A 25,366-nucleotide genomic window follows, 5' to 3' on the forward strand; every position below is an offset into this window, starting at 1 on the left:
CAATGTTTATTCAATCAGTGGGAGGCCTGTAAATTCAGGAAAGTGGAACGAGGAACTCTTCTTTGAGACAATGATAAACAGCAATCCTTGGGAGAGTTGTGGTGGATATTATAAAATAAGGATCTGCTGGAGTCCAAGTCAAACCAAGATTCTTTATTTCTGAGCTCAGAGAGAATAACAGAGTTACACAGCGCAGTGTAGACAGTCTGAATTCCTGAAGCATTGGGTGATGAGCACATACCTTTATAGTTTCCTGTTCCTGGGCGGGACTTTATTCATACAAGGACACAGGTGCAAATTGGTTTGCAACACAGGATGATACTCCCAAGAACAGGAGCTTATAATAGGACAGTTTCACAAGGTTAGTCACATACTCAGTTATGTGGACACACAAACAATTAACATTTTCCATTACAGAGTCTGAACATTTTCATTTCATTAAATCATCAGTGGGCCAACAATGCAAATGTCAACAATGGAACTAATGCATCACATCCAAATATCACTTGATTATCTGTAGTGCTGGAGGAATGACACACCCAGATAAACACACACAAAGAGTTTAAAAAAAGGACCATTTAAAACTCATGGAATCTGATCTATCCTACATTTGAACACAAGGAAACTGATGTACATTATATTCAAACTGAAATACTCCATATTGTCATGATGTGGCCTTTTCTGGGTATAGATTGTGGCTTCCCCCTCTCCTACATCCAGGTTCTGTTATCTCGGGTCGTAAATACCTGGCGGAGACTCTCTCCCCCTTTTCATACAGAGAGAGACCACAGAGTGAACAAAGGAATTCACGTGGCCGAACTCCTAAATCCCCAAAATGGCAAAATTAAACTATTTGTCCACCTTTGAGAGTGTGGGAAGGGTCTGTGGACACTTAAGGGACAGTTATGTTGAGTGTGTTTCATTTGGTGACCTCAGAGAGGACAGGAAACACACATAACTATGTCTCAATGTGTACATTTCTCAATTATCGGGTTTGCATCTAATTCTTGTATAAAATGAATGAGTAAAGATGCAACTATTTATGAAATGATGTAATGTGATGTTAAACCTTTAATGTGAGAGAATTGTATTCCTTTAAAAGTGTAACTAAGTCATTGGTCCGTCCCCGAGGGCACAGACATGATCTGGTGTCATGGAACCGCCTATCCTATTGTTACGAATAAAAGTCCCTCCTAAAAAAAAATCCTCTTCAGACTGAGCGCTGTGATTGCGAATAGTTTAGAAAACGCATACTTCGGTGTAAGCTGAATACTTATTTTCCACAATAATTTGCAAATAAATTCATAAAAAATCCTACAATGTGATTTTCTGGATTTTTTTCTTCTCATTTTGTCTGTCATAGTTGAAGTGTACCTATGATGAAAATTACAGGCCTCTCTCATATTTTTAAGTGGGAGAACTTGCACAATTGGTGGCTGACTAAATACTTTTTTGCCCCACTGTATGTACATTTCCGACTTCAACTGTACTTATCAACTGTGTGTAATGAACCCTTTTGTCTACCCCGCTTCTTTCTCAGTCCCACTTCCCTTTGTCCACCAAGCCATCATATCGCCTTAGCCCAGTAGGGAATGTTCCCTATCATTCGTTAGTAACCAGTATCTACTGTTTGTTTCTCAGTCCACACCCACTTCCCTTTGTCCACCAAGCCGTCATATCGCCTTAGCCCAGTAGGGAATCTGCCCTATCATTCGTTAGTAACCAGTATCTACTGTTTGTTTCTCAGTCCACACCCACTTCCCTTTGTCCACCAAGCCCAGTAGGGAATCTTCCCTATCATTCGTTAGTAACCAGTATCTACTGTTTGTTTGCGCATTTCTGTGATTATTTAGTTAGTTAATAAATTATTAAGCCAATTGGTGTATGGATGATTTATTTAAAAAAGGCTGGGTTCGTGCAGATAACCAACAATTTACGACGTTTGGAATGAGACTGATGTGAGTTAAAGAATAATTCATTAATATAAAATGAATTGAAAAGATAATAAAATATCAGAAGAGTTACATTGGGAAAAGTATAACTTTGTAATCTGAAGTCTTTCCGTGGTGCCCCGACTTCCTAGTTAATTAAATGTACATGATTGGTTTAATCACGTAATAATAATTACAGAGAATTGACTTAATAAAATAAGTCTTCACTTTTAATGATGGCAAAGACACGACAATATTCAATTCATATTTTCTAATAAAAACACACAAATGTATTTTTGAGTATACTTTGTACCATTCAATTTCATGTGGTATAAACAAGTAAACACATTCTCAGTCAACAATATAAGACAATTGGGAGCACTGTGTATGTTCTCTGATGAATTTTAAGTCATTGTGATGTGAAATATACATTTACACACAAGGAGAAGTCATTATTCTCTCCTGTGTGGATTCGCACATGTTTTTTACACTACTGATGAGTAGAATGCCTTCCCCCCAGTCTGAACATTTGTAAGGCTTCTCCCCCGTGTGCGGTCTCATGTCTTCTTTCAGGTGTCCTAATGGGGTAAAAACGCATTGCACGCTGGGATCAGTGGTAAGATTTCTCCCCTGTGTGAATTCGCTCGTGCTCTTTCAGGCTTCCTGACCGGCTAAAACTCTTTCCACACTGGGCGCAACGGAAAGGCTTCTCCCCTGTGTGTATTCGCAAATGATCTTTGAGGGTGTCTAACCGCTTAAAACTCTTTCCACACTGGGAGCAATGGTGAGGCTTCGCTCCTGTGTGTATCCTCTCATGTCTTTTCATGTTAACTAAATGGTTAAAACTCTTTCCACAATGGGAACAGTAGTAAGGCTTCTCCCCTGTGTGAATTCGCTCATGAGCTTCCAGCTTAACTAACGCCGTAAAACTCTTTCCACACTGGGAGCAGTGGTATGGCTTCTCCCCTGTGTGTATTCTCCCATGTCTTTTCATGTTTCCTAACTGGTTAAAACTATTTCCACACTGGCCGCAATGGTATGGCTTCTCTCCTGAGTGTATTCGCTCATGAGCTTTCAGGCTTCCTAACAGGCTAAAACTCTTTCCACACTGGCCGCAATGGTATGGCTTCTCTCCCGTGTGTATTCGCTCATGAGCTTTGAGGCTTCCTAACCGGCTAAAACTATTTCCACACTGGGTGCAATGGTACGGCTTCTCTCCTGTGTGTGTCCTCTCAGGTCTTTTCAGGCTTCCTAACTTGATCTGGGAGCAGAGGTGTCGTCTTGATGTTGTGGAGGTCTTTGGTTCCTCCAAGTTTGGTTTTCCTCCTGCCAAAGACAGTGTTTATATAAAAAGAGACCAGAATGAAACCTCCACTCTCCAATTTTGTGTAAATTTGTTTACATTGCTTTGCCAAGATAATCCATCCACGTGACAGGTGTAGCATATCAAAAAGCTGATTAAACAGCATTACACAGGTGTACCTTGTGCTGGGGACACTAAAAAGCAACTCTAAAATGTACAGTTGTCACACAACACAATGCCACAGATGTCTCAAGTTTTGAGGGAGTGTGCAAATGGATTGGGGACTGCAGGAATATCCACTGGAGCTGCTACCAGAGAATTGAATGTTGCATTCTCTACCATCAGCCGCCTCCAATGTCTTTTTATAGAATTTGGAAGTCCGTCCAACAGGCCTCACAACCGCAGATCAAGGACCTCCACATCGTCTGAGATCAGCCACCCGGACATCTGATGAAACTGAGGAGTATTTATCCTTGAGGACTATTTAACAAAGCCCTTTTGTGGGGAAAACTAATTCTGATTCGATGGGCCTGGCTCCCAAGTGGGTGGGCTTACGCCCCAACAGACCCACCAGGTTTTGCAGGTTTTCCTACTTACAAAGCACGTAGAGGTCTGTCATTTTTTTAATCATAGGTACACTTCAACTGTGAGAGACGGAATCTAAAACTAAAATCCAGAAAATCACTTTGTATGATTTTTAAGTATTTAATTTGCATTTTATTGCAGGACATAAGTATTTGATCACCTACCAACCAGTAACAATTCCGGCTCTCACAGACCTGTTAGTTTTTCTTTAAGAATCCCTCCTGGTCTCCACTCATTACCTGTATTAACTGCACCTGTTTGAACTCGTTACCTGTATAAAAGACACCTGTCCACACAGTCAATCAAACAGACTCCAACCTCTCCACAATGGCCAAGACCAGAGAGGGTGTAAGGACATCAGGGATAAAATTGTAGACCTGCACAGGGCTGGGATGGGCTACAGGACAATAGGCAAGCAGCTTGGTGAGAAGGCAACAACTGATGGCGCAATTGTTAGAAAATGGAAGAAGTTCAAGATGACGGTCAATCACCCTCGGTCTGGGGCTCCATGAAAGATCTCACCTTGTGGGGAATCAATGATCATGAGGAAGGTGAGGGATCACCCCAGAAATACACGGCAGGACCTGGTCAATGACCTGAAGAGAGCTTGGACCACAGTCTCAAAAAGAACCATTAGTAACACACTATGCCGTCATGGATTAAAATCCTGCAGCGCACGCAAGGTCCCCCTGCTCAAGCCAGCGCATGTCCAGGCCCGTCGGAAGTTTGACAATGACCATCTGGATGATCCAGAGGAGGAATGGGAGAAGGTCATGTGGTATGATGAGACAAAAATAGAGCTTTTGGGTCTAAACTCCACTCGCCGTGTTTGGAGGAAGAAGAAGGATGAGTACAACCCCAAGAACACCATCCCAACCGTGAAGCATGGAGGTGGAAACATCATTCTTTGGGGATGCTTTTCTGCAAAGGGGACAGGACGACTGCACTGTATTGAGGGGAGGATGGATGGGGCCATGTATCACGAGATCTTGGCCAACAACCTCCTTCCCTCAGTAAGAGTATTGAAGATGGGTCGTGGCTGGGTCTTCCAGCATGACAATGACCCGAAACACACAGCCAGGGCAACTAAGGAGTGGCTCCGTAAGAAGCAACTCAAGGTCCTGGAGTGGCCTAGCCAGTCTCCAGACCTGAACCCAATAGAAAATCGTTGGAGCGAGCTGAAAGTCCGTATTGCCCAGCGACAGCCCTGAAACTTGAAGGATCTGGAGAAGGTCTGTATGGAGGAGTGGGCCAAAATCCCTGATGCAGTGTGTGCAAACCTGGTCAAGAACTACAGGAAACATATGATCTCTGTAATTGCAAACAAAGGTTTCTGTACCAAACATTAAGTTATGCTTTTCTGATGTATCAAATACTTGTGTCATGCAATAAAATGCAAATGAATTACTTAAAAATCATACAACGCGATTTTCTGGATTTTTGATTTAGATTCCGTCTCTCACAGTTGAAGTGTACCTATGATAAAAATTACAGATCTCTAAATGCTTTGTAAGTAGGAAAACCTGCAAAATCGGCAATGTGTTAAATACTTGTTCTCCCCACTGTGTATAGAGAACCAGTCAAAGGTGGACACACCTACTCATTCAAGGGTTTTTCTTTATTTTTCAAAACTATTTTCTACATTGTAGAATAATAGTGAAGACATCAAAACTATGAAATAACACAAATGGAATCACATAGTAAACAAAAAAAAGTGTTAAACAAATCAAAATATATTTTATATTTGAGATTCTTCAAAGTAGCCACCCTTTGTCTTGATGACAGCTTTGCACACTCTTGGCATTCTCTCAACCAGCTTCATGAGGTAGTCATCTGGAAAGCATTTCAATTAACAGGTGTGCCTTGTTTAAATATTAATTTGAGTTTTTCCTTCTTAGTGCGTTTGAGCCAATCAGTTGTCTTGTGACAAGTTAAAGGGGTATACAGAAGACAGCCCTATTTGGTAAAAGACCAAGTCCAAATGGCTCAAATAAGCAAAGAGAAACAACAGTCCATCATTACTTGAAGACATGGTCAGTCAATACTGAATATTTCAAGAACATTGAAACTTTCTTTAAGTACAGTCGCAAAAAACATCAAAAGCTACGATGAAACTGGCTCTCATGAGGACCTCCACAGGAAAGGAAGACCCTCAGAAAATGCAGCCCAAATAAATGATTTACAGAGTTCAATTAAGAGACACATCTCAACATTAACTGTTCAGAGGAGACTGTGTGAATCAAGAAGCATGAGCAATGGACCGGTGGAAATCTGTCCTTTGGTCTGATGAGTCCAAATTTGAGATTTCCGGTTCCAACCGACATGTCTGTGAGACGCAGAGTAGGTGAACGGATGATCTCCACATGTGTGTTTCCCACCGGGAAGCATTGATGAGGATTCATGAGTGATGGTGATTTGCTGGTGACACTGTTTGTGATTTATTTAGAATTCAAGTCACACTTAACCAGCATCGCTACCACAGCATTCTGCAGCGATACACCATCCCATCTGGTTTGTGCTTAGTGGGACTATCATTTGTTTTTCAACAGGACAGTGACCCAACCAGAACCAGGCTGTGTAAGTGCTATTTGACCAAGAAGGAGAGTGATGGAGTGCTACATCAGATGACCTGGCCTTCACAATCACCCAACCTCAACCCAAATTGAGATGAATTGAGATGAGTTGGACCGCAGAGTGACGGAAAAGTAGCCAACATGTGCCCAGCATGTGGGAACTCCTTCAAGACTGTTGGAAAAGCATTCCAGGTTAAGCTGGTTGAGAGAATACCAAGAGTGTGCAAAGTTGTTTTTGTTTTAGTCGGGGACAGCCCTATTGGGAACAGATACCAATGGGCAGATCTATTTTATTTGTTCAAACTACAGCACTTACTTTGACGTGTCAAATCTGATCCTTTCTTCTCTTCTCCTCCTCTCACAGTTCCACTCAGCCCTGTTGTTTTCCTGCAGTCCACCAGCAGCACAGACAACCTCTTCATACCCAGGAGTAACGTGCTACCAGGAGAGGCACGATACAGGGACTCCGGGAGGGAGGAAGGGCTAGCGTTGTCCTGGTAACCATAAAGAGGGGACACAGACACATATCATTATGGATGCTGATGTCACTGTTGTCATAAAGTGCCTTACAGAAACCCAGACCCAGATAGAGCAAGCTGTATGCTAGACCAGACCAAGCTGTACCATCTGGTGTTCTGAAATGGAGAGACTCTTCTCTGTCTCGTCAGCATCAGGATGTTGTTGAGGCTCCCCAGAGGATCCACCATAGTCATGTCTCTCTCCTGTGTTAACGAGAACATCAAACAGATGGTGAACTTATTACCATCATCAATTATTACTGTCTATTACAGTCATAGGGTCTTATCAGAGGCATTAATATCTCTAAATTAATTGGGTGCCTTTTGTGTCCCTTTGATATTTTAAGTATAAATTATGCTCCATTATTACATTTTGAAAGCCTGTTATATATAATTAAATCTAATTTAAAAGTCCCAAAAATATATGTATCAATGGCAGATTGACCCTTTAACAATTTATATAGTATCGAACATCACATTGAAGTGAAGAACTTCAGTAGAATGCCCCTTAAAAACCACACATTAATTCAACAACTGCATAGTTTGTGTCCCTGTTGAAGACAGCACTCACTGGTGTTAATCTGATATTCTGTCTCCTCCTCTTTCACTCCCAAAACGTCTTCCTCCTTCACCTTTACTGAAATAGAACCTTTTAGAGAGGAAGAGGATGCTTTCTCTTCTTTCCCTATAACAGCCTCCTCTTCCATTCTGAAAGGTTGTTTCTCTCCTTTCACTGTAATATCCTCCTCTTCGTCTTTAACGACAATGTTCAGCGCCAGAGCTTCTTTCTCTCCTTTCACTGTAATATCCTCCTCTTCGTCTTTCACGACAACGTTCAGCGCCAGAGCTTCTTTCTCCGGACAGCAGACATCCTCTTCTTCAGCAGGGGATGAGTAGTTTAATGAGCTCATGATCAGGGATGTTAGCTAGCTAGCTAGCATTAGCGAATAGCCTAGTGCTATTAATGAGCTGTTAGCTAGCTAGCTAGCTAGCTAGCATTAGCGAATAGCCTAGTGCTATTAATGAGCTGTTAGCTAGCTAGCTAGCATTAGCGAATAGCCTAGTGCTAGGCTCAGTATCAATCTTTAACAAATTTGCAACTTGAACAGGCAAATCAGGTTCAAGTTAACGTCAACTGAAATGTGTTTTAAACACTGCGATTAGCTAATGTACATTAACATGGCCTAAAACGTCAATCTTTCAGTTTTACCTTGTCTACCAAGCTACCGAGATGGTTGAAATAGTATCCGTGTTGTTGTTCCTGAAGAAACGTCCGTCCAGTCCATTATACGTCACGCTAGAAGCATCACCTGAAAGACGCTCGTCGCCATCTGCTGACTGGAGTGGGTAACGCAGTGTGGAAACAATAGTTACAACACTTTTTGTATTGGAAAGAACGTCATAATTATTTAACAATAAGCTGATATATTTTCTCTTACGTCTTACAACTAATACATTCCCGTACACAGACGTAGAAGCGTAATATGAATGTGTAGATGATGAATAAATACTTCCATGAATAGGAAGTGTGTTTATACACATTTACAATATTCATTTTTTATCTAGATGTGACCATACTATTCCCTTAAAGCTACGCTACAAAGCTACAACAGGTGTAGACATTACCGTGAAATTCTTACTGACAAGCCCTTAACCAACAATGCAGTTAAGAAAAATAAGATGTAAGAAAAAAAAGTTACACAATAAAAAACTATACCGTGTTTACAGAGTTAATGTGGAGGCTGTATACAGGGGGTACCAGTACAGAGTCAATGTGGAGGCTGTATACAGGGGGTACCAGTACAGAGTCAATGTGGAGGCTATATAGAGTGGTACCAGTACAGAGTCAATGTGGAGGCTGTATACAGGGGGTACCAGTACAGAGTCAATGTGGAGGTTATATACAGGGGGTACCAGTACAGAGTCAATGTGGAGGTTATATACAGGGGGTACCAGTACAGGGTCAATGTGGAGGTTATATACAGGGGGTACCAGTACAGAGTCAATGTGGAGGTTATATACAGGGGGTACCAGTACAGAGTCAATGTGGAGGTCAGGGGGTACCAGTACAGAGTCAATGTGGAGGTTGTATACAGGGGGTACCAGTACAGAGTCAATGTGGAGGCTGTATACAGGGGGTACCAGTACAGAGTCAATGTGGAGGTTATATACAGGGGGTACCAGTACAGAGTCAATGTGGAGGTTATATACAGGGGGTACCAGTACAGAGTCAATGTGGAGGTTATATTCAGGAGGTATAAGTACAGAGTCAATGTGGAGGTTATATACAGGGGGTACCGGTACAGAGTCAATGTGGAGGCTATATACAGGGGGTACCAGTACAGAGTCAATGTGGAGGTTATATACAGGGGGTACCAGTACAGAGTCAATGTGGAGGTTATATACAGGGGGTACCAGTACAGAGTCAATGTGGAGGTTATATACAGGGGGTACCAGTACAGAGTCAATGTGGAGGTTATATACAGGGGGTACCAGTACAGAGTCAATGTGGAGGTTATATACAGGGGGTACCAGTACAGAGTCAATGTGGAGGTTATATACAGGGGGTACCAGTACAGAGTCAATGTGGAGGTTATATACAGGGGGTACCAGTACAGAGTCAATGTGGAGGTTATATACAGGGGGTACCAGTACAGAGTCAATGTGGAGGTTATATACAGGGGGTACCAGTACAGAGTCAATGTGGAGGCTATATACAGGGGGTACCAGTACAGAGTCAATGTGGAGGCTATATACAGGGGGTACCAGTACAGAGTCAATGTGGAGGTTATATACAGGGGGTACCGGTACAGAGTAAATGTGGAGGCTGTATACAGGGGGTACCAGTACAGTGTCAATGTGGAGGCTATATACAGGAGGTACCAGTACAGAGTCAATGTGGAGGCTGTATACAGGGGTACCGGTACAGAGACAATGTGGAGGTTATATACAGGGGGTACCGGTACAGAGTCAATGTGGAGGTTATATACAGGAGGTACCAGTACAGAGTCAATGTGAAGGTTATATACAGGGGGTACCGGTACAGAGTCAATGTGGAGGTTATATACAGGGGGTACCGGTACAGAGTCAATGTGGAGGTTATATACAGGAGGTACCAGTACAGAGTCAATGTGGAGGCTATATACAGGGGGTACCGGTACAGAGTCAATGTGGAGGTTATATACAGGAGGTACCAGTACAGAGTCAATGTGGAGGTTATATACAGGGGGTACCGGTACAGAGTCAATGTGGAGGTTATATACAGGAGGTACCAGTACAGAGTCAATGTGGAGGCTAAATACAGGGGGGTACCTGTACAGAGTCAATGTGGAGGCTATATAAAGGGGGTACCAGTAAGAGTCAATGTGGAGGCTATATACAGGGGGTACCAGTACAGAGTCAATGTGGAGGCTGTATACAGGAGGTACCAGTACAGAGTCAATGTGGAGGTTATATACAGGGGGTACCAGTACAGAGTCAATGTGGAGGTTATATACAGGGGGTACCAGTACAGAGTCAATGTGGAGGTTATATACAGGGGGTACCAGTACAGAGTCAATGTGGAGGTTATATACAGGGGGTACCAGTACAGAGTCAATGTGGAGGCTATATACAGGGGGTACCAGTACAGAGTCAATGTGGAGGCTATATACAGGGGGTACCAGTACAGAGTCAATGTGGAGGTTATATACAGGGGGTACCGGTACAGAGTCAATGTGGAGGCTGTATACAGGGGGTACCAGTACAGTGTCAATGTGGAGGCTATATACAGGAGGTACCAGTACAGAGTCAATGTGGAGGCTGTATACAGGGGGTACCGGTACAGAGACAATGTGGAGGTTATATACAGGGGGTACCGGTACAGAGTCAATGTGGAGGTTATATACAGGAGGTACCAGTACAGATTCAATGTGAAGGTTATATACAGGGGGTACCGGTACAGAGTCAATGTGGAGGTTATATACAGGGGGTACCGGTACAGAGTCAATGTGGAGGTTATATACAGGAGGTACCAGTACAGAGTCAATGTGGAGGCTATATACAGGGGGTACCGGTACAGAGTCAATGTGGAGGTTATATACAGGAGGTACCAGTACAGAGTCAATGTGGAGGTTATATACAGGGGGTACCGGTACAGAGTCAATGTGGAGGTTATATACAGGAGGTACCAGTACAGAGTCAATGTGGAGGCTAAATACAGGGGGGTACCTGTACAGAGTCAATGTGGAGGCTATATAAAGGGGGTACCAGTACAGAGTCAATGTGGAGGCTATATACAGGGGGTACAAGTACAGAGTCAATGTGGAGGCTGTATACAGGAGGTACCTGTACAGAGTCAATGTGAGGGCTATATATAGGGGGTACCAGTACAGAGTCAATGTGGAGGCTGTATACAGGGGGTACCAGTACAGTGTCAATGTGGAGGCTATATACAGGAGGTACCAGTACAGAGTCAATGTGGAGGCTGTATACAGGGGGTACCGGTACAGAGACAATGTGGAGGTTATATACAGGGGGTACCGGTACAGAGTCAATGTGGAGGTTATATACAGGAGGTACCAGTACAGAGTCAATGTGAAGGTTATATACAGGGGGTACCGGTACAGAGTCAATGTGCAGGTTATATACAGGGGGTACCGGTACAGAGTCAATGTGGAGGTTATATACAGGAGGTACCAGTACAGAGTCAATGTGGAGGCTATATACAGGGGGTACCGGTACAGAGTCAATGTGGAGGTTATATACAGGAGGTACCAGTACAGAGTCAATGTGGAGGTTATATACAGGGGGTACCGGTACAGAGTCAATGTGGAGGTTATATACAGGAGGTACCAGTACAGAGTCAATGTGGAGGCTAAATACAGGGGGGTACCTGTACAGAGTCAATGTGGAGGCTATATAAAGGGGGTACCAGTACAGAGTCAATGTGGAGGCTATATACAGGGGGTACCAGTACAGAGTCAATGTGGAGGCTGTATACAGGAGGTACCTGTACAGAGTCAATGTGGAGGCTATATATAGGGGGTACCAGTACAGAGTCAATGTGGAGGCTGTATACAGGGGGTACCAGTACAGAGTCAATGTGGAGGCTGTATACAGGGGGTACCAGTACAGAGTCAATGTGGAGGCTATATACAGGAGGTGCCAGTACAGAGTCAATGTGGAGGCTATGTACAGGAGGTACCAGTACAGAGTCAATGTGGAGGCTATATACAGGAGGCTATATACAGGAGGTACCAGTACAGAGTCAATGTGGAGGCTATATATAGGAGGTACCAGTACAGAGTCAATGTGGAGGCTATATATAGGAGGTACCAGTACAGAGTCAATGTGAAGGCTTGCTCGTGTTTCTTGGCCCAAGTCTCTTCATCTTATTGGTGTCCTTGAGTAGTGGTTTCTTTGCAGCAATTCGACCATGAAGGCCTGATTCACACAGTCTCCTCTGAACAGTTGATATTGAGATGTGTCTGTTTGTTCAACTCTGTGAAACATTTATTTGGGCAGCAATTTCTGAGGCTGGTAACTCTAATGAACTTATCCTCTGCAGCAGAAGTAACTCTGGGTCTCAATAAAATGCAAATTAATTAATCATCAATCATCAAAATCATGTGAATTTCTGGATTTTTGTTTTAGATTCCGTCTCTCACGGTTGAAATGTATCTATGATAAAAAATGACAGACCTCTACATGCTTTGTAAGTACTTAGTAGGAAAACCTGCAAAATCGTCAGTGTATCAAATACTTGTTCTCCCCACTGTAAAGCCATATTATAAAGTATGAAAAGGCTTGTTCGTTCACATGTCATGAATTCACTATGACATGATATTTGTATTACGACTTTTATTATGTAATAGATCATATGGGTTGAAAAGTGTTTTATTAGAAAAGTATGAAAATCAAATTAAATATTATTATTCACGTGCCGAATACAACCGGTGTAGACCTTAGTGAAATGCTTACTTACAAGCCCTTCACCAACAATGCAGTTAAGAAAAATACTTGTGAAGTAAAAAAATAGTTTTGTTTAAAAAAAAAGATGCACAGCGCCCTTAACCACTGGAGTCTCTTCACTGTCTGATCTTCATTCCTACAGCCTTCATCCCCATCCCTGGAGTCTATTCACCGAGTAAGTAAAGATAGTTTAAGAAACCTCTCCCATTCTACTTGTCTATTTTCTTTGTTTAGAAATAGTCATTTGTGTGACCTAATGATTTTCCCTACAATTTCTTTTAAGGATTTAGAAATATAGAACATGTAGAACGAGGAATGTCAGAGTCTGGAATAAAAATATATACAGTTGGTTTACAATGTATATGACGGTGTGTCTAGACATTAGGGACCGTCTATGAATATAAAAGGTGTTTACAGTAGTAGTTATATAGGATGAGCCTTGACTAGAATACAGGGTGGAGTACTGGGTGGTAGACGGCTAGTAACAGTGACTAAGTTCAGGGCAGGGTACTGGGCGGAGGCCGGCTAGAGGTGACTATTTAACAGTCTGATGACCTGGAGATAGACCACACATTAACCACACAATAAGTATTGTGGTGGCAGCATCATGTTATGGGTATGCTTGTCACCGGCAGGGACTGGTGAGTTTGTCAGGATCAAAAGAAATATGAAAGGAGAAAAGTGTAGACTTTGTATAGGCACTGTACAGCCTTAACTGTGGAGTGACCCCATAAAATGGGATATCAGCCAACTCAGTGACAACTACAGAACACAACAATGTATAGTTTACACAAATATTAGTCTCTTAGCTCTTATTGCAGGACTTTGACTGTGGTACATCACCTCCCCAGTCAACGTATTGTGTGTATTGAAAATTCATATAGGACTGTACAGCTAGCTAACTGGCTACTGATCAACCTATTGTGTGTATTGAACATTCATATAGGACTGTAGCAGCTAGCTAACTGGCTACTGATCAACCTATTGTGTGTATTGAACATTCATATTGAACAGCCTTACCTATAGAGTAGCACCACCACCCATCAGCCCATTCTCTTCTTGATGTCAAAGCTGCAGTGTATTGTTGCTGTAGGAGTTTATGATTAATAATCCTATTTACTTCAAGACACACTAAGATGTCACCATACTATTCATTTAAAGCCCCTCTGTCAGATATAAATCATCAGAGTGGGAAACCAACTGACATGGAAACAATGTAGCAAATGTATCACTATCAGAGGGGTGTATTATGACATCAGATAGAACTACTCAGACATTCCAAATCAGGCTTCATCCACATCATGAAGGTGGATATTGATCCAACCATTTCAAAAGTAATGACCGGGCTGATGGAAACAGGATATGCCTGAACAATTTTATAAAAGCCGACAAACTATATGTTAGTTTGTTTGACATGGTGGGGACTTTTTGTGTCAGTAAAAATGTATAAGCGAGCAATGGAGGTGGAAACTCCTTTATGAGCAAATATTTATATAATAACCATCACATCTTAGTTAACTTGGTGTCACGTGATGATATGTTGTGTGGTCCTCCCACTACGACTTGGGAACCCATGCAGTTTATTAGGCTACAGATGAAATAAGTTATGAACTTCACAGGGTGGTGAAAGTGCACGTGATGAGCTTGATGCTCCTTTCCAATACATTTTGATGGTCTTATTCTGGTGACAGGTGACATGATGATCGATGCTTGGCTGCCATTTGACAAATAAAATAATATCGCTCTCATCCATAATAATCTCATCATGTAGGTAGCCTACCAACACTGTATCTGTGAGCTGCTGGCTACAGTGCACGGGACAAGATCATTTTTGCTATATAATGCAACAGTTTTGTTAAAGCATCAGTAGAGTTGAAAATGCGATGGAAACCATTGGGAATTTAACAGCAAAAGTTATTTATTTGTCAACTAATGTGAATTTAACATGAAATCAACACAAAATGTCACCTGTCATTGGATTTAGGTTGCTGGTTGGGTGAAACACAAAATGTTACCTGTCATTGGATTTAGGTTGCTGGTTTGGTGAAACACAAAATGTTACCTGTGGAAACAATGTTTATTCAATCAGTGGGAGGCCTGTAAATTCAGGAAAGTGGAACGAGGAACTCTTCTTTGAGACAATGATAAACAGCAATCCTTGGGAGAGTTGTGGTGGATATTATAAAATAAGGATCTGCTGGAGTCCAAGTCAAACCAAGATTCTTTATTTCTGAGCTCAGAGAGAATAACAGCGTTACACAGCGCAGTGTAGACAGTCTGATTTCCTGAAGTATTGAGTGACTAGCACATATCTTTATAGTTTCCTGTTCCTGGGAGGGACTTTATTCATACAAGGACACAGGTGCAAATTGGTTTGCAACACAGGATGATACTCCCAAGAACAGGAGCTTATAATAGGACAGTTTCACAAGGTTAGTCACATACTCAGTTATGTGGACACACAAACAATTAACATTTTCCATTACAGAGTCTGAACATTTTCATTTCATTAAATCATCAGTGGGCCAACAATGCAAATGTCAACAATGGAACTAATGCATCACATCCAAATATCACTTGATTATCTGTAGTGCTGGAGGAATGACACACCCAGATAAACACACACAGAGTTTAAAAAAAGGACCATTTAAACACATGGAATCTGATCTATCCTACATTTGAACACAAGGAAACTGATGTTCATTATATTCAAATACTCCATATTGTCATGATGTGGCCTTTTCTGGGTATAGATTGTGGCTTCCCCCTCTCCTACACCCAGGTTCTGTTATCTCAGGTCGTAAATACCTGGCGGAGACTCTCTCCCCCTTTTCATACAGAGAGAGACCACAGAGTGAACAAAGGAATTCACGTGGCCGAACTCCTAAATCCCCAAAATGGCAAAATTAAACTATTTGTCCACCTTTGAGAGTGTGGGAAGGGTCTGTGGACACTTAAGTGACAGTTATGTTGAGTGTGTTTCATTTGGTGACCTCGGAGAGGACAGGAAACACACATAACTATGTCTCAATGTGTACATTTCTCAATTATGGGGTTTTCATCTAATTCTTGTATAAAATGAATGAGTAAAGATGCAACTATATATGAAATGATGTAATGTGATGTTAAACCTTTAATGTGAGAGAATTGTATTCCTTTAAAAGTGTAACTAAGTCATTGGTCCGTCCCCGAGGGCACAGACATGATCTGGCGTCATGGAACGCCTATCCTATTGTTTCGAATAAAAGCCCCCCTCCTCTTCAGACTGAGCAAACCAATCAGCGTGAGCTGTGATTGCGAATAGTTTAGACAACGCTTACCTTGGTGTAAGCTGAGGTGGCACATTTGAGGACCAAGACTAGAAAACCATCCCACGTGGAGCATTGGCTACACGGCTGGAAATGGTTCAACTCTGAGACTATCAATCCCAACAGAGTAAGAGCATTGGTGGGTCTGTGGGGGCAGCTAGAAATGATGTAAACCTGGGATGACGACAACCGCCGAAACATCTATTCTATGAGAACATTTCTGAATGGTAATCTGAGGTATCCATTCTAACCAAGAAAGACTTTGAACTTCAGGGAAACAGAAGGAGAGAGACTCAGATGAACTCTCCAGCAGACGGACCGGATTCCAACAGATCACAACGGCGTAAATATATATTGACTGCAATTAATCCTGAATGAGTGAGCATTCGTGTGCAAAGGATTAGCATTTCAAATAATATATACAGTTGAAGTTGGAAGTTTACATACACTTAGTGGGGCAAAAAAGTATTTAGTCAGCCACCAATTGTGCAAGTTCTCCCACTTAAAAAGATGAGAGAGGCCTGTAATTTTCATCATAGGTACACTACAACTATGACAGACAAAATGAGAAGACAAAAATCCAGAAATAGTTATATATAAACAAGTAAACATTCTCTCCTGTGTGGATTCTCACATTTTTTTTACGCTACTGATGAGTAAAATGCCTTCCCCCCAGTCTGAACATTTGTAAGGCTTCTCCCCCGTGTGCGGTCTCATGTCTTCTTTCAGGTGTCCTAATTGGGTAAAAACGCATTGCACGCTGGGATCAGTGGTAAGATTTCTTCCTTGTGTGAATTCGCTCATGCACTTTCAGGTTTCCTGACTGGCTAAAACTCTTTCCACACTGAGTGCAAAGGAAAGGCTTCTCCCCTGTGTGTATTCGCAAATGATCTTTGAGGATACCTAACTGCATAAAACTCTTTCCACACTGGGAGCAATGGTGAGGCTTCACTCCTGTGTGTATCCTCTCATGTCTTTTCATGTTAAGTAAATGGTTAAAACTCTTTCCACAATGGGAGCAGTAGTAAGGCTTCTCCCCTGTGTGTATTCGCAAATGATCTTCGAGGATACCTAACTGCATAAAACTCTTTCCACACTGGGAGCAATGGTGAGGCTTCACTCCTGTGTGTATCCTCTCATGTCTTTTCATGTTAAGTAAATGGTTAAAACTCTTTCCGCAATGGGAGCAGTGGTATGGCATCTCCCCTGTGTGAATTCGCTCATGTCTTTTCATGTTTCCTAACTGACTAAAACTATTTCCACACTGGCCGCAATTGTATGGCTTCTCTCCTGAGTGTATTCGCTCATGAGCTTTCAGGCTTCCTAACAGGCTAAAACTCTTTCCACACTGGCCACAATGGTATGGCTTCTCTCCTGTGTGTGTCCTCTCAGGTCTTTTCAGGCTTCCTAACTTGATCTGGGAGCAGAGGTGTCGTCTTGATGTTGTGGAGGTCTTTGGTTCCTCCAAGTTTGGTTTTCCTCCTGCCAAAGACAGTGTTTATATAAAAAGAGACCAGAATGAAATCTCCACTCTCCAATTTGTGTAAATTTGTTTACATTGCTTTGCCAAGATAATCCATCCACGTGACAGCATATCAAGAAGCTGATTAAACAGCAGTACAGGTGTACCTTGTGCTGGGGACAATAAAAAGCCACTCTAAAATATACAGTTGTCACACAACACAATGCCACAGATGTCTCAAGTTTTGCGGGAGTGTGCAAATGGATTGGGGACTGCAGGAATATCCACTGGAGCTGCTACCAGAGAATTGAATGTTGCATTCTCTACCATCAGCCGCCTCCAATGTCTTTTTAGAGAATTTGGAAGTCCGTCCAACAGGCCTCACAACCGCAGATCAAGGACCTCCACATCGTCTGAGATCAGCCACCCGGACATCTGATGAAACTGAGGAGTGTTTATCTCTGTAACAAAGCCCTTTTGTGGGGAAAACTAATTCTGATTCGCTGGGCCTGGCTCCCAAGTGGGTGGGCTTACGCACTTATCATAGGTACACTTCAACTGTGAGAGATAGAATCTAAAACAAAAATCCAGAACATCACATCGTATGATTTTTAAGTAATTAATTTGCATTTTATTGCATGACATACGTATTTGATCACCTACCAACCAGTAAGAATTCCAGCTCTCACAGACCTGTTAGTTTTTCTTTAAGAAGCCCTCCTGTTCTCCACTCATTACCTGTATTAACTGCACCTGTTTGAACTTGTTACCTGTATAAAAGACACCTGTCCACACACTCAATCAAACAGACTCCAACCTCTCCACAATGGCCAAGACCAGATAGCTGTGTAAGGACATCAGGGATAAAATTGTAGACCTACACAAGGCTGGGATGGGCTACAGGACAATAGGCAAGCGGCTTGGTGAGAAGGCAACAACTGTTGGCGCAATTATTAGAAAATGGAAGAAGTTCAAGATGACGGTCAATCACCCTCTGTCTGGGGCTCCATGAAAGATCTCACCTCGTGAGGCATCAATGATCACGAGGAAGGTGAGGGATCCGCCCAGAACTAAGGAGTGGCTCCGTAAGAAGTATCTCAAGGTCCTGGAGTGGCCTAGCCAGTCTCCAGACATGAACCCAATAGAAAATCTTTGGAGGGAGCTGAAAGTCCGTATTGCCCAGCGACAGCCCCAAAACCTGAAGGATCTGGAGAAGGTCTGCATGGAGGAGTGGGCCAAAATCCCAGCAGCAGTGTGTGCAAACCTGGTCAAGAACTACAGAAAACATATGATCTCTGTAATTGCAAACAAAGGTTTCTGTTCATTTAAGGGTTTTTCTTTATTTTTTATTTTTTTTACTATTTTCTACATTGTAGAATAATAGTGAAGACATCAAAACTATGAAATAACACAAATGGAATCATGTAGTAAACTAAAAAAGTGTTAAACAAATCAAAATGTTTTTTATATTTGAGATTCTTCAAAGTAGCCACCCTTTGTCTTGACAGCTTTGCACACTCTTGGCATTCTCTCAACCAGCTTCATGAGGTAGTCATCTGGAAAGCATTTCAATTAACAGGTGTGCATTGTTTAAATATTAATTTGTGTTTTTCCTTCTTAGTGCGTTTGAGCCAATCAGTTGCGTTGTGACAAGTTAAAGGGGTATACAGAAGACAGCCCTATTTGGTAAAAGACCAAGTCCAAATGGCTCAAATAAGCAAAGAGAAACAACAGCCCATCATTACTTGAAGACATGGTCAGTCAATAACGAATATTTCAAGAACATTGAAACTTTCTTTAAGTTCAGTCGCAAAAAACAGACCCTCAGAAAATGCAGCCCAAATAAATGATTTACAGAGTTCAATTAAGAGACACATCTCAACATGAACTGTTCAGAGGAGTCTGTGTGAATCAAGAAGCATGAGCAATGGACCGGTGGAAATCTGTCCTTTGGTCTGATGAGTCCAAATTTGAGATTTCCGGTTCCAACCGACATGTCTGTGAGAAGCAGAGTAGGTGAATGGATGATCTCCACATGTGTGTTTCCCACCGGGAAGCATTGATGAGCATTCATGAGTGATGGTGCTTTGCTGGTGACACTGTGATTTATTTAGAATTCAAGTCACACTTAACCAGCATCAGCATTCAACAGGACAATGACCCAACCACAACCAGGCTGTGTAAGTGCTATTTGACCAAGAAGGAGAGTGATGGAGTGCTACATCAGATGACCTGGCCTTCACAATCACCCGACCTCAACCCAAATTGAGATGAATTGAGATGAGTTGGAACCGCAGAGTGACGGAAAAGTAGCCAACATGTGCCCAGCATGTGGGAACTCCTTCAAGACTATTGGAAAAGCATTCCAGGTTAAGCTGGTTGAGAGAATACCAAGAGTGTGCAAAGTTGTTTTTGTTTTAGTCGGGGACAGCCCTATTGGGAACAGATACCAATGGGCAGATCTATTTTATTTGTTCAAACTACAGCACTTACTTTGATGTGTCAAATCTGATCCTTTCTTCTCTTCTCCTCCTCTCACAGTTCCACTCAGCCCTGTTGTTTTCCTGCAGTCCACCAGCAGCACAGACAACCTCTTCATACCCAGTAGTAAGGTGCTACCGGGAGAGGCACGACACAGGGACTCTGGGAGGGGGGAAGGGCTAGCACTGTCCTGGTAACCATAAAGAGGGGACACAGACACATATCATTATGGATGCTGATGTCACTGTTGTCATAAAGTGCCTTATAGAAACCCAGCCCCCGATAGAGAAAGCTGTATGCTAGACCAGACCAAGCTGTACCATCTGGTGTTCTGATCTGGAGAGACTCTTCTCTGCCTCGTCAGCATCAGGATGTTGTTGAGGCTCCCCAGAGGATCCACGATAGTCATGTCTCTCTCCTGTTTGAACGAGAACATCAAACAGATGGTGAACTTATTACCATTATCAATTATTACTGTCTATTACAGTCATAGGGTCTTATCAGAGGCATTAATATCTCTAAATTAATTGGATGCCTTTTGTGTCCCTTTGATATTTTAAGTATAAATTATGCTCCATTATTACATTTTAAAAGCCTGTTATATATAATTAAATCTAATTTAAAAGTCCCAAAAATATATGTAGCAATGGCAGATTGACCCTTTAACAATTTATATAAGTACTGAACATCACATTGAAGTGAACTTAACTTCAGTAGAATGCCCCTTAAAAACCACACATTAATTGGCAGATTGACCCTTTAACAATTCCTACAGTACTGAACAACATATTCAAGTGTAGAACTTCAGTAGAATGCCACTTTAAAACCACACATTAGTTCAACAACTGCATAGTTTGTGCCCCTGTTTTTAGGACAGTACTCACTGGTGTTAATCTGATATTCTGTTTCCTCCTCTTTCACTCCCAAATCCTCTTCCTCCTTCACCGTTACTGAGATAGAACCTTTTAGAGAGGAAGAGTATGCCTCCTCTTTCCCTATAACAGCCTCCTCTTCCTCCTTTTTCATTCTGAAAGGTTCTTTCTCTCCTTTCACTGTAATATCCTCCTCCTCTTCGTCTTTCACGACAATGTTCAGCGGCAGAGCATCTTTCTCTCCTTTCACTGTAATATCCTCCTCTTCATCTTTCACGACAATGTTCAGCGCCAGAGCTTCTTTCTCCGGACAGCGGACATCCTCTTCTTCAGCAGGGGAGGAGTAGTTTAATGAGCTCATGGTCAGGGATGTTAGCTAGCTAGCATTAGCGAATAGCCTAGTGCTAGGCGCAGTATCAATCTTTAACAAATTTGCAACTTGAACAAGCAAATTAGGTTCAAGTTAACGTCAACTGAAATGTGTTTTATACACTGGGATTAGCTAATGTACATTAACATGGCCTAAAACGTCAATATTTCAGTTTAACATTGTCTAGCAAGCTACCCAGGTGGTTGAAATAGTATCCGTGTTGTTGTTCCTGAAGAAGCGTCCCGTCCAGTCCATTATACGTCACACAAGAAGCATCACCTGAAAGACGCTCATCGCCATCTGCTGGCTGGAGTGGGTAACGCAGTTTGGAAACAATAGTTACAACACTTTTTGTATTGGAAAGAACGTCATAATTATTTAACAATAAGCTGATATATTTTCTCTTACGTCTTACAACTAATACTTTCCTGTACACAGACATAGAAACGTAATATGAATATGTAGATGATGAATAAATACTTCCATGAATAGGAAGTGTGTTTATACACATTTACTCTGTTAATTTTTTATCTAGATGTGACCATACTATTCCCTTAAAGCTACGCTACAAAGCTACAACAGGTGTAGACATTACCGTGAAATTCTTACTGACAAGCCCTTAACCAACAATGTAGTTAAGAAAAATAAGAGGTAAGAAAAAAAGTTACACAATAAAAAAACTATACCGTGTTTACAGAGTCAATGTGGAGGCTGTATACAGGGGGTACCAGTACAGAGTCAATGTGGAGGCTATATACAGGAGGTACCAGTACAGAGTCAATGTGGAGGTTATATACAGGGGGTACCAGTACAGAGTCAATGTGGAGGTTATATACAGGAAGTACCGGTACAGAGTCAATGTGGAGGCTATATACAGGGCGTACCAGTACAGAGTCAATGTGGAGGCTATATACAGGGGGTACCAGTACAGAGTCAATGTGGAGGCTATATACAGGGCGTACCAGTACAGAGTCAATGTGGAGGCTATATACAGGGGGTACCAGTAGAGTGTCAATGTGGAGGCTATATACAGGAGGTACCGGCAGAGAGTCATAGTGGAGGCTATATACAGGAGGTACCAGTAGAGTGTCAATGTGGAGGCTATATACAGGAGGTACCGGCAGAGAGTCAATGTGGAGGCTGTATACAGGAGGTACCAGTACAGAGTCAATGTGAAGGCTATATACAGGGGGTACCAGTACAGAGTCAATGTGGAGGCTATATATAGGAGGTACCAGTACAGGGTCAATGTGAAGGTTTGCTCGTGTTTCTTGGCCCAAGCAAGTCTCTTCTTCTTTTTGCTGTCCTTGAGTAGTGGTTTCTTTGCAGCAATTCGACCATGAAGGCCTGATTAACACAGTCTCCTCTGAACAGTTGATATTGAGATGTGTCTGTTAGTTCAACTCTGTGAAACTCTGTGAAACTCTGTGAAACATTTATTTGGGCAGCAATTTGTGAGGCTGGTAACTCTAATGAACGTATCCTCTGCAGCAGAAGTAACTCTGGGTCTCAATAAAATGCTAATGAATTACTTAAAAATCATTAAATGTGATTTTCTGGATTTTTGTTTTAGATTCTGTCTCTCGCGGTTGAAGTGTATCTATGATAAAAATTACAGACCTCTACATGCTTTGTAAGTAGGAAAACCTGCAAAATTGGCAGTGTGTCAAATACTTGTTCTCCCCACTGTATAGCCATATTATAAAGTATGAAAAGGCTTGTTCGTTCACATGTCATGAATTCACTATGACATGATATTTGTATTACGACTTTTATTATGTAATAGATCATATGGGTTGAAAAGTGTTTTATTAGAAAAGTATGAAAATCAAATTAAATATTATTATTCACGTGCCGAATACAACCGGTGTAGACCTTAGTGAAATGCTTACTTACAAGCCCTTCACCAACAATGCAGTTAAGAAAAATACTTGTTAAGTAAAAAAATAGTTAAGTTATTTTTTTGATTGACAATTACATGAAGTTGATGCAAAGAGTCCATATTTGCAGTGTTGACCCTTCTTTTTCAAGACCTCTGCAATCCACCCTGGCATGCTGTCAATTAACTTATGGGCCACATCCTGACTGATGGCAGCCCATTCTTGCATAATCAATGCTTGGAGTTTGTCAGAATTTGTGGGTTTTCGTTTGTCCACCCGCCTCTTGAGGATTGAACACCAATGCTCAATTACGGTCTGGGGAGATTCCTGACGATGGACCCAAAATATCGATGTTTTGTTCCCCGAGCTACTTAGATATCACTTTTGCCTTATGGCAAGGTGCTCCATCATGCTGGAAAAGCCATTGTTCATCACCAAACTGTTCCTGGATAGTTGAGAGAAGTTGCTCTCGGAGGATGTGTTGGTACCATTCTTTATTCATGGCTGTGTTCTGAGTAAAAATTGTGAGTGGCCCACTCCCTTGGCTGAGAAGCAACCCCACACTTGAATGGTCTCAGGATGCTTTACTGTTGGCATGACACAGGACTGATGGTAGCGCTCACCTTGTCTTCTCCGGACAAGCTTTTTTCCGGATGCCCCAAACAATCGGAAACGGGATTCATGAGAGAAAATGACTTTACCCCAGTCCTCAGCAGTCCAATCCCTGTACCTTTTGCAAAATATCAGTCTGTCCCTGATATTTTTCCTGGAGAGAAGTGGCTTCTTTGCTGCCCTTCTTGACAACAGGCCTTCCTCCAAAAGTCTTCGCCTCACTGTGCGTGCAGATGCACTCACACTTGCCTGCTGCCCTCACACCTGCCTGCTGCCATTCCTGAGCAAGCTCTGTACTGATAGTGCCCCGATCCCGCAGCTGAATCAACTTTAGGAGCCGGTCCTGGAGCTTGCTGGACTTTCTTGGGCACCCTGAAGCATTCTTCACAACAATTGAACCGCTCTCCTTGAAGTTCTTGATGATCCGATAAATGGTTGATTTAGGTCAAATCTTACTGGCCGCAATATCCTTGCCTGCAAAGCAATGATGACGGCACGTGTTTCCTTGCAGGTAACCATCGTTGACAGAGGAAGAACAATGATTCCAAGCACCACCCTCCCTTTGAAGCTTCCAGTCTGTTATTCTGGAAGAATTTGTTCTTAACTAGTTAAATAAAGGTAAAAAATAAAATACTAAATACTAAATTCGAACTCAATCAGCATGACAGAGTGATCTCCAGCTTTGTCCTCGTCAACACTCACACCTGTGTTAACGAGAGAATCACTGACATGATGTCAGCTGGTCCTTTTGTGGCAGGGCTGAAATGCAGTGGAAAAGTTTTTGGGGGATTCAGTTCATTTGAATGGCAAAGAGGGACTTTGCAATTAATTGCAATTCATCTGATCTCTCTTCATAAGATTCTGGAGTATCTTCAAATTGCCGTCATACAAACGGAGGCAGCAGACTTTGTGAAAGTTAATATTTGTATCATTCTCAAAAAGTTTGGCCACGACTGTACATAGGTATTCCTTTTGTCCAGATGTGAAAGGGCAGTGTTGAGTGCAATAGAGATTGCATCATTTGTGGATCTGTTGGGGCGGTATGCAAATTAGAGTGGGTCCAGGGTTTCTTGGATAATGGTGGGGTGTGAGCCATGACCAGCCTTTCAAAGCAATTGATGGCTACAGACGTGAGTCTCTGATCTGATGAAACCAAGATTAAACTCTTTGGCCTGAATGCCAAGCGTCAGGTCTGGAGGAAACCTGGCACCATCCCTACGGTGAAGTGTGGTGGTGGCAGCATCATGGTGTGGGGATGTGTTTCAACGGCAGGGACTGGGAGACTAGTCAGGATCGAGGGAAAGATGAACGGAGCAAAGTACAGAGAGATAATTGATGAAAATCTGCTCAAGAGCACTCAGGACCTCAGACTGGGGCAAAGGTTCACCTTCCAACAGGACAACGACCCTAAGCACACAGCGAAGACAACATAGAAGTGGCTTTGGGACAAGTCTGATTGTTCTTGTGTGGCCCAGCCAGAGCCCGGATTTGAACCCGACTGAACAACTCTGAAGAAATC

General features: G+C 42.2%; 1 protein-coding gene across 2 annotated transcripts; it reads right to left on the reverse strand.

The window, feature by feature from the left end:
* Positions 1–132: 132 nt before the first annotated feature.
* LOC116363069 (zinc finger protein 879-like) lies at positions 133–20,475 on the reverse strand. Of its 2 annotated transcripts, none has more exons than XM_031816996.1 (3): positions 7,017–7,109; positions 6,709–6,886; positions 133–3,257 (listed from the first exon to the last, which is right to left on the reverse strand). In XM_031816996.1, exons 1-3 carry the CDS (start codon positions 7,017–7,019, stop codon positions 2,542–2,544), a joined length of 897 nt encoding a protein of 298 aa, XP_031672856.1. In that variant the 5' UTR covers positions 7,020–7,109; the 3' UTR covers positions 133–2,541. The 2 variants fall into 2 exon arrangements, with proteins under 2 accessions (XP_031672856.1, XP_031672855.1); XM_031816995.1 differs by lacking the exon at positions 7,017–7,109 and adding an exon at positions 20,434–20,475 and having other exon boundaries at positions 1,908–3,257.
* Positions 20,476–25,366: the final 4,891 nt, after the last annotated feature.

The sequence above is a fragment of the Oncorhynchus kisutch genome, unplaced genomic scaffold, assembly GCF_002021735.2.
Source record: "Oncorhynchus kisutch isolate 150728-3 unplaced genomic scaffold, Okis_V2 scaffold910, whole genome shotgun sequence".
NCBI classification, from domain to species: domain Eukaryota; kingdom Metazoa; phylum Chordata; class Actinopteri; order Salmoniformes; family Salmonidae; genus Oncorhynchus; species Oncorhynchus kisutch.